This window comes from Haplochromis burtoni, unplaced genomic scaffold (genome assembly GCF_018398535.1).
Source record: "Haplochromis burtoni strain Fernald_Lab_line unplaced genomic scaffold, NCSU_Asbu1 Contig_389, whole genome shotgun sequence".
In the NCBI taxonomy this organism is placed as follows: Eukaryota; Metazoa; Chordata; class Actinopteri; order Cichliformes; family Cichlidae; genus Haplochromis; species Haplochromis burtoni.
In genome coordinates, this window is record NW_024582750.1 from 31955 (window position 1) to 41958 (window position 10004).

General features: G+C 39.0%; 2 protein-coding genes across 2 annotated transcripts in view; one reads left to right on the plus strand and one right to left on the minus strand.

Annotated features, from left to right (window-relative positions):
* The window catches only part of LOC121811969 (histone H2B 1/2-like), a 476-nt gene extending 307 nt beyond the window's left edge, over window positions 1-169 (minus strand). The window contains exon 1 of the mRNA XM_042212734.1: window positions 1-169. This exon is cut by the window's left edge and continues 307 nt beyond it. Coding sequence (XP_042068668.1) covers window positions 1-140 — 140 coding nt within the window. The 5' untranslated portion in view covers window positions 141-169.
* Window positions 170-8497: 8328 nt separating this feature from the next.
* The window catches only part of LOC102313527 (protocadherin Fat 3), a gene marked incomplete at its 3' end in the record, with an annotated part of 23945 nt that continues 22438 nt past the window's right edge, over window positions 8498-10004 (plus strand). Inside the window, 1 exon segment of the mRNA XM_005944054.3 lies at window positions 8498-8622. Coding sequence (XP_005944116.2) covers window positions 8547-8622 — 76 coding nt within the window.

A 10004-nucleotide genomic window follows, 5' to 3' on the forward strand; every position in this document is an offset into this window, starting at 1 on the left:
ACCTGCTTCAGCACCTTGTACACGTAGATGGCGTAGCTCTCCTTCCTGGTCTTTCTCTTCTTCTTGCCGCCCTTGCCGGCGGTCTTGGTCACGGCTTTCTTAGAGCCCTTCTTGGGCGCGGACTTCGCGGGTTCAGGCATTTTGTTCCTTCGATACTCTGCAGCAACGAATGAGCTGTGTGACAGAGAGCAGCTCCTTTTATACAGCCTGTATGCTAATATCACTGCGCAGGCCCTCGGCTCTCATTGGCTGAGCTGCACAGTGGGCCGGACATTGCGTTGGAGGAAATCTATGAATTGTGCTACAACAGGCGCGCATCTAACAAAGAAGTGGTCTGTGTGATCGTTTCCTCATTTGTTGGAACGGTCATTTGTATTAAATGAGCAGTAAATGTAGTGCTCTGTATGGCAAATATGGTGGAGTTAGGGAGACACAGACTGAAAGCAAGAATATGCTTAAGATTTTTGGTGATTTTTGTTAAAACAGGCGCGTATCCTACAGTATTTTTAAAGAATACAGCGTAAAGATTCTACAGAAGACTGATCGGTTTAGATGATTTTCCTCCTCCTGAGGTCAGCGACAAAGTCATTAAAGACTTTCACCATTAATCTTTTTCAGAATCCTCCATGGCTCCTTATTCAACTCCGCTATCAAATTGAAAGATGAGTAAACATTTTGAGATACAGGAACTTTTAATTTGGACAGTGAGGTTTTTTTGAAGCTAATACAACTCAGTGTCTTTGAGAAATTTTTTATGAAATCCATTTTTACAGGGCACTAAGTTCAGACACTTTGTTTCTTTTACTCTTATACATTAAGAATGTTTTTGTTACTTCACTTTGTAACTGTGTAGACTCCCACTACATTAAACAACAGTTAAATACCAACTGAGCATTAAACAAACTCATAGCAGTGCTCAAGTTATCATTCAAATATTATAAATCTATCATTAGGAACATTAATTTAAATGCTCTACTTTTTTAAATTAAACACATCCCTCAACAGGATACTAAATTCTCCATCCTTCATACCGCACTTGGCACATTCTCTCTAAGGAATTTTACCATAAAAGAAGTCCAAAAAGATCTGGCAGTTTCCTGTATCTTTACAACATGGAGGCTAGGTCCAGTCTTCACAGTGTGTCTTCTCAACCTGTCTTCTTCCCCTTGCCGCAAACAGTCGCAGCAGATGGCTGAGTCTGTTTCTGCCAGGGGTTTCTTCCTGTTAAAAGGGAGCTTTTCCTTCCCACTGTCAACAACGTGTTTGCTCATAGGTGGTCATATGATTGTTGGAGTTTCCTATTTTCTTGGTATTATTGTAGGGTCTTGACCCCAATATAAAAAGCCTTGAGGCCACTATTGACTTGGCACTTTAGAACTGAACTGAATTTAACTGAATTGTGTAGCTTAAGCACAAAGCCTCCAAGTCTATGAGTGGAGAATAGTGCTTAACACTTTATGATATATTTTTTGTGTTTTTAAATGAAACACTGTGAGAAAGCAAATTGTGCTTTTAGGACATGTCTGTGAAGGTTCTCAGTCATCCAGGTCATCGTAGTCAAAGGAGCTTGCAAAGAAAAGTGTCTGGACTTCTTTAAGTTGCTTGAAGACGTTTCACCTCTCATCCAAGCTTCTTTGACTGCTTTTAGGACAGCACATTTGTCCAGCATAAAAATGCTAACAAGTAGTTATCATTCTGTAATTGAGTTGATCTGGTAAGCTAAAAAAACAAAAAACAAAAAAAAACGCAGTAATGAAGCATATAAGTTAAGGTATACTTAAATTGAGCGTGTTTAACCTGCATTTCTCACTTTAATAAGTTTGTTAAAGTAGTGCTGAAAGTTGAAAGCTATTACTAATATAAATTAATGAATTTTTACAGAAATTATGTCAAAAGAAAAAGGTAACTAAGCGGAACTGCTGAGGGAGCATGCTGGCAATCCCTCTTGGTGCACTGTCAGATGATCTGCAAAGGTCACAGCCTCGCCAGCTGGTGGCAGCACAACCACTCTGCTGGCCTCTCTACCACCAGCTCCAGAATTCATGTCTCCCTTCACCCATCTGTGGCCCAATCCACCAAACAAGTAACAAGGTGCTAGGTGAATGGAAAGAAGAATTTAAAAAGAAAACAAGATACTACAGTGTAAAAATTGCCTAAGTCTTATATACAGCCAAAAAGTATTTTTGATCTTGTTTTGAGACTGATGTACAGGGTGGGCCATTTATATGGATACACGGTAATAAAATGGGAATGGTTGGTGATATTAAAGTCCTGTTTGTGGCACATTAGTATATGTGAGGGGGCAAACTCCTCAAGATGGGTGGTGACCATGGTGGCCATTTAGAAGTCGGCCATCTTGGATACAACTTTTGTTTTTTCAATAGGAAGAGGGCCATGTGACACATCAAACTTATTGGTAATGTCACAAGAAAAACAATGGTGTGCTTGGTTTCAACGTAACTTTATTCTTTCATGAGTTATTTACAAGTTTCTCTTTGTTCACAGCCATTGACATGTCGAAGAGGTTAACACGTGAGGAGCGGATCGAAATTGTGTTGATATCTGGTGAACGCAGTAACCGGGTCATTGCAGCAGATTTCAATGCAAGACACCCTACGAGACCACCCATCTCCCATGCTACAGTTAGCAAACTGCTTGCTAAGTTTCGTGAAACTGGTTCAGTGTTGGATTTGCCAAAATGTGGACGCAAGAAAACTGTCACTAATGAAGAAACATCAGTGGCTGTCCTAGCTTCATTCAGCAAGAGCCCACAGCGTAGCACTCGCCGCATGTCACTGGAGAGTGGCATTAGTCGAACATCCCTTCGGCAGATATTAGCTACTCACAAATGGCACCCTTACAAACTCCAGCTACTGCAGCATCTCAACGAGGATGACCCAGATCGGCGCACAGAATTTGCAGAATGGGCAAAACAAAAATTGGAACAGGACCCTCAGTTCACGCAGAAGATTTTGTTCAGTGATGAGGCAAACTTTTATGTGAATGGTGAAGTTAACAAACAAAACCACCGCTATTGGTCTGACACTAACCCACATTGGATGGATCCCTCCAAGACTGTTGGAACAACAAAAGTGATGGTTTGGTGTGGTATATGGGGTACAACGATAGTGGGTCCATTCTTCATCAATGGAAACCTCAAGGCCACTGGATATTTGAAATTGCTACATGATGATGTGTTTCCCTCTTTATGCACTGAAGCTGGCACGTTCCCTGAGTTTTTCCAGCAAGATGGTGCACCACCACATTATGGGTGCCAGGTCCGAGCATTCCTAGATGAACAGTTTCCTGGAAAGTGGATTGGTCGTCGTGGGCCAGTTGAATGGCCCCCAAGGTCTCCCGATCTGACCCCCTTAGACTTTTATCTTTGGGGTCATCTGAAGGCAATTGTCTATGGTGTGAAGATACGAGATGTGCAGCACCTGAAACTACGGATACTGGATGCCTGTGCTGGCATTTCTCCTGCGGTGTTGCTATCAGTGTGTGAAGAGTGGGAGAAGAGGGTTGCATTGACAATCCAACACAATGGGCAGCACATTGAACACATTTTATAAGTGGTCAGAAACTTGTAAATAACTCATGAAAGAATAAAGTTACATTGAAACCAAGCACACCATTGTTTTTCTTGTGACATTACCAATAAGTTTGATGTGTCACATGGCCCTCTTCCTATTGAAAAAACAAAAGTTGTATCCAAGATGGCCGACTTCTAAATGGCCACCATGGTCACCACCCATCTTGAGGAGTTTGCCCCCTCACATATACTAATGTGCCACAAACAGGACTTTAATATCACCAACCATTCCCATGTTATTACGGTGTATCCATATAAATGGCCCACCCTGTAGAAACCAAGAGCAGAATGAATAACATTATTAATCTTGTTTTGAGAACATATGTAAATTTTGGATTTAGAAACTAAGCAAGAAATATGCCTGTAAAGGTTCTATGTCATGCAGGTCATCGTAGTCTAAGAAGCTTGGAACAAAAACCGTCTGGGCTTCTTTAAGTTGCTTGACGACGTCTCACCTCTCATCCTAGAAGCTTCTTCAGTTCTTGGGTCAAATGGTGGAGAGTCCCAGATTTAAGCCCTGTGGGAGTGTACCCCCAAGAGGGACAAAAGGACCCCCTAATGATCCTCTACCTAATCACATGAGCCAAGGTGTGAAAACGTGTAGGTTACAATCGGCCAAGGTTTCGGGTGAGCTCATTGTGAAACCTAGTTCCACCCTATCATGTGATTTCCTGAGAACAAATGGCCCAAGGTCCAAGGTCAGGGTCACACTAACTAGGGAAAAGCTTTAGATTGCTTTAGATCATCTCCAAATTCTCCAAATAAAGCAATATATTAGTAATTCAGTGGCATACAGCAGGTAAAATAATTAACTAAACACTTCACCAGTTTTCTAAGTAAATGTATGTCTAAAGGTGCTATTGACATGAAATTATCACCTGATGTCGAAAATAACCCATCCAAATCATACATGCAAAGAAATCAAAGCATAACTAAGCAACATATCAAAAAAATACATTTTGAGTTGTCTCATATTTTAATGGTTTATGATTAAGTTTAGTAGGTTAGGGGGGCCTATAGGCAGCCCCCTGAACTGTGTTTTTGGACTTTGTTCACCTGGTGTCATGGTCGGCCACCTGAACTGCTTCACCCTGAACTCTTGTGCCATCGACCTCTTATGCCCCTTGTTTTGGATTTGGTGCCCCGGTTTGTTTTGGTTATGTTTCCTCTTTTATTTTGAAGAGGTCTGGTGTTCCATGTTCAGTGTGTTTAGTTCCCCTGTATTTAGTCTGTGTGTTTTCATTCATTCCTTGTCTGTTCTGTTGCTTGCCTGCATTACTTCTATGTCACTATGTTCATTCCATGTTTCAGGTTTCTCCATGTTTCCATACACAGACTTCACGTTTCAGGTTTTCCACATCAAGGTTTCCATGTTCATGTTTTTATGTGTAGTTTCAGTTCATCTCAGTTTAGGTTTAGTTTCATCATTGCCCTTTTGTTTGTATTGTTTTCGCCACCTTTAATAAACAGCTTGTTTTTTGTTATGCTCAAGTTTTGTCACCATGTGTCTGCACATGGGTCCACCTCATCACGCCATACAGTCTGCCTACCAGATTGTGACAGAAATACGTTAATGTAAATTACCTGCATGCTGTTAATTTGCATGAGCAACAAAAAATTGCAGCCAATACAAAGCAAAGATGAAAACCAGCCCAGACTTAAAAGCAATTGCCACAATTCCACATGTTTCTACTTTAGAAACATGAACAGGTAGAAATGGAGGCTGCAGTCTGACTGCTCATACTTCATGTGGCCTTCAGATTAGCTCAAGAACAGAGAGCTTCATGAAGCTGTGATGCAAGCTCCATGAAGTGCCATTAGCTTGAAGCTGTTTCATTTCAGAGCAGCTGCAGCCAAGACTTACACCACAAAGTGGAATGGAAAGCATCATATATACAGTGGTGAGGGGCAAGCCAGCGGTGGACTCTAGAGCAAAGAAGTGTTCTCTTGAGTGAATTATCACACTTCTTCATCTGTCAATCCAATGGATGAGTCTTGGTTTGCTAGTTGCCAGGAGCACAGTACTTGCATGACTACACTGTGCCAAGATTAGTTTGGTGGAGGGGGTGCAGTTGTTTTTCCAGAAGTTGGATTCAGTGCCCTAGTTCCAGTAAAATGAGCTGTTACAACCCAGTAAAGTTCCATTTATTTTACAATTAAGGCAAATCTACCAATTAGGACAAAAATTAAACACAGGGAAGCTCTAAGCGTCAGAGTCTCCAAGGCCAAAATAACAAACAAAACGACCCTTTCTAGCTAAAAGAAAACCCACACACACACACACACACACACAAAAAAAAGACCACTATCTGTACGAAAACAAAGTACAATTGCTAAGCTACCTGTCTAGCCCCAAGAACAGGAGAAAAAAAAGCTCAAACAAAGCAGTGAAGTCCTACCTCCTTCAGTGTGGATTACTCCAGTTTCTGTTGTAATTAAAAAAAGAAAAACAAAGTCAACCAAACCCAGGGAAACGGGAGAAAAAAGGGTGTGGCATTTTGAGCTGGCAGTTTTTATGCAGTGGTTGACAAGCGGCAACACATCTCAGCTGTGTGAGACAGACCTGAAACACAGGAGAAGGCTAAAGACCTCTCTCACATGGGGAGAGCCCCTAGAGGTCAGCGACCACAGCAGGAGCTCCTAATGCTTCAAGATGCTAAGACATTTTCAACAGTTTTGTACAATTTCATGCTTTAGAGTAATTTCACACTTCTAACTTTCAATTTTCATAGATAGGGAATTATAGTGGAACCAGAATTGGTTCTATCATGGGATCTTGTAGAACTCCTTAGTTATCATTATGTATGAAAGACCCCCCATTTACATGAACAAATTGGAGTCTCTAACATCAAAGGATGGGAAACCCACAGACCAGATAAGGTTTAGTTTTTAGTTTTTAAAGCTGAAGATGACAGCTCTGGGACTATCAGACTACATCTGGCTTAAATTTTGGTTAAGAAAGATATTGGTTTTGTTTGTTTTTGTTTGTTCTTGTATTACAACAGTTGTTGTATTACAATAGAATAATTTAGAAAGGCAAAAACACACCAGTACTTGAAACAGGCACACTGTTACAGAAGTATTTACTTGTAAACAACAAATATCACTGGTAAAATTATAAAATAAATGTTCTGGAATATCAATATCATAAGGCAGATATTGTTTTTTTATACAAGAAACACATTTAAGCACTAAAATTTAAAATGGGCTGGGTGAAGTATGTATTCCACATCTCACTCCCAAGCTCACATAGTGGAGTTATGATACTAGGGAATAAGGAAATACATTTTTTGCTTTATTAAGAGACACAATGTATCATTTACAGTTGGAGAAAATTAAATTTTTATTAAGAGATAATGTTAAACAGTTTTACCTAATTTGGCAACCCGTTATAGATTACTTTAATAAGTAAAACTGGGAGGTATGGCCTCCTCCCATATCTGCCCCAAGATATCACCCTGATCAAACACATAGATCTTTTAATTTAATGGTTTCAATACATCATAAAAGTTCAGCCATTATAACTTTAAATGCAGAAAAAGCATTTGATAAAGTAAATTTGTCATTCCTGTCCTTGATATTAAATACATTTAGAATTGGAGATTCATTTATTAACTCGTTTAAACTATTTTATACATGACATTCTTGACCTCAAAGAACTTCATCTTACAAGGAGGTACAAGGCAGGGATGTCCACTTTCTCTGTCCTTGTTTTCCATTTTCATTGAACCTGCAATTCATCAAAACTCTACCATAAAAGGAATTAATTTAACAGAACATGAAATTTTGTTTATACGCTGATGATTTTCTCCCATATCCCATATCCCTCAAGGATATGGGTCTTGAGCTCAACTCACACGGAAGGGCAAGGGCTGTACTAAAACTTTGATGCTTTACGATGTTTTCGCTGATGTCAGCCTGTAATTGCTTCAGCTCAAGCTGTAATTGGTATCTACCATCACATAAAATTTGAAAATGATATCTTGAAAACTGTAGACCCTAGAATGCTATCAAACAGACAGACAAACACAGAACCAAACACAAACTCACTCACTTCAGGGGATGGATTACATAAAGAGTACACAAGTCACAGGTGAACAGAATCAAACTAACAAGATAGGGATTGTGAGGGAGTAAAACTAAATATAAGGCACAAGAGATAACAGAGTACCAAAATAAAACAGGAAGTAACAAGACAGAAAAACACACGCTGAGTAACTAAAACTTGAAAACAGACTACAAGAAACAGAGGTAGGTAAAATCAATTGAAAATCCAAGGTGTCATGTAGACCCAGGACCATGACACAAGGACTTAAATATTACCTACAATGAAAGTAAAAAGCAAACCTGAAATGCAAAACTCAAAGAACCATAAACTTTACAGAAATTAAAACAATAGGTCAACAATCCAGGACGGTGACAAAAGCAGAAACTCATAATTAGTTAATGTATGTAAAATAAAATACACCTGCCCAGTGAATACACTTGTCTAATATTTGTGTTTTAAGCAATTCCGTTTCAACCATGTTAAGTTTGAAAAAGAAATGTTTAAATGGACCTTTTAATATGACTTACTTTTATTGCATTATTTGGTGTCATTATATGTTAATTAATGCCATGTTAAACTGATTTTGATCACAACACAGTTCCCCGGAGTATTCACCAAACATTTCTCTCAACTCCTTGTCATATAAGTTGAATCTAGTTTGGCTGTATAACAACAAAGGAAGTAAAATGTTATTCCTTTGCACTGTTGATAAGGAGAAATGAAACTCGTACTTTGGCCTGATCCACTATCAATAATAAAACCTATAACCCTTTACAACCTGCCATAAAATAATATTACTGGGGACAAAAGAGGGCGAGGTAAACAGCAGGTTCCTCTTAACACCTGTTGTTCATGTGTTCAATTCAGTGTCGGTTTTCAGGTTTGGGGAAGAACAACTGTGCCGACATGGACACGTTGAATAAGATTTGTGTGGTCCTCATTCTATCCATTTTTGTTTGTGTCATCACTGGAAGTCCAATAGGTGAGTGCAGCCTGAATAGATGGAAAGAATGTTATTTTGTACCATAAACAGCTGGAAAAATGATGATGATTGTTTTCAGTCTATGCTGAATATCTTATTTTTACTATATACATATATTACATTATACTGATAATGGAATCATTAATAGGTTTTTCCAATAGTTACAAAAATCAAACAGAAATACATGGTATTTGTGTAGTTATAGATGATAAATTCTGACAATGGGATACCTGGATTAATAGTAAACGTTTTGAGCTATCATTAAGTCCTGCAGGGTATCAGGCTATGCAGTGAGTAATCCATAGGTGACACCTTTTTCTACCCCATACTAAATGTACCATAAAGCTTTTTATTTCTGCTTAGACTATAGCAATGTCAAATTGTGCTGATAATGCTTGATTTCAAACTCATTTCACATTTCAGTATCTGTGTTTCAAAGTCCAGTTTAGACAAGATTGTGTTGTAGTGTGTGAGAGAAAAGCTACATTGATCATTTTAATGCCGATTAAAAAAAAATCTAGACTATTTTTAACTCTCACTGGTGCCTCAGTTCTTGTTTGTTTGTGGGAACTGAAGTAGCATTTGGATCCAATATAACTAACAACATTAAGCTTAATTTAGCAGTAAGGATCGATTCTAATTAAGTGCTTTTATTTTTCATATGTATATTTTGTTATTAATAGTATTTGTTTTTTGTTGGATTGTTTGTTTGTTTCTTTTATGTTTGTTGTCTAAAACCATGAACGTGATATTAGGACCGGAGTAGGCTACTAACAGATTTTGCAGTTTTGTGTTGGAGTAAATTATTCACAGATTTTTCCCTGTCAGTGTGTCTTGTTTGTGTCATGGAAGTTTGTTTAATAAAACACAAGCACTTGATGAGTGTCTTTGAAATGGGTTTAATTACAAGCTGCAGCTTCCCCCAGGAGGCCCCCTTCCTCTTCAAGGGTGAGACAGGGGTCTCGAACTCCAGGCCTAGAGGGCCTGCAGGTTTTAGATTGCACCCTGGATCAACACACCTGAATCAAATGATTAGTTCATTGCCAGGCCTCTGGAGAACTTCAAGACATGTTGAGGGGGTAATTTAGCCATTTGAATCGGCTGTGTTGGATCAACACACATCTAAAACCTTGAGGCCTGGAGTTCGAAACCCCTGGTCTAATGTCTCTAATGTCTAATGGTGCCTGGGTGTGCTAGTCTACCTCTAACTATTACAATACTTAACTGTGTGGAATAAAGTATAAATCAGATATATGATCCTATCCTTCATTTAAAACTAATACCTATATATTATTGTCAGAACATGTGATCAATCCCCTAAGGTAAAATACAGTGGGGCAAAAAAGTATTTAGTCAGCCACCGATTGTGCAAGTTCCCCCAC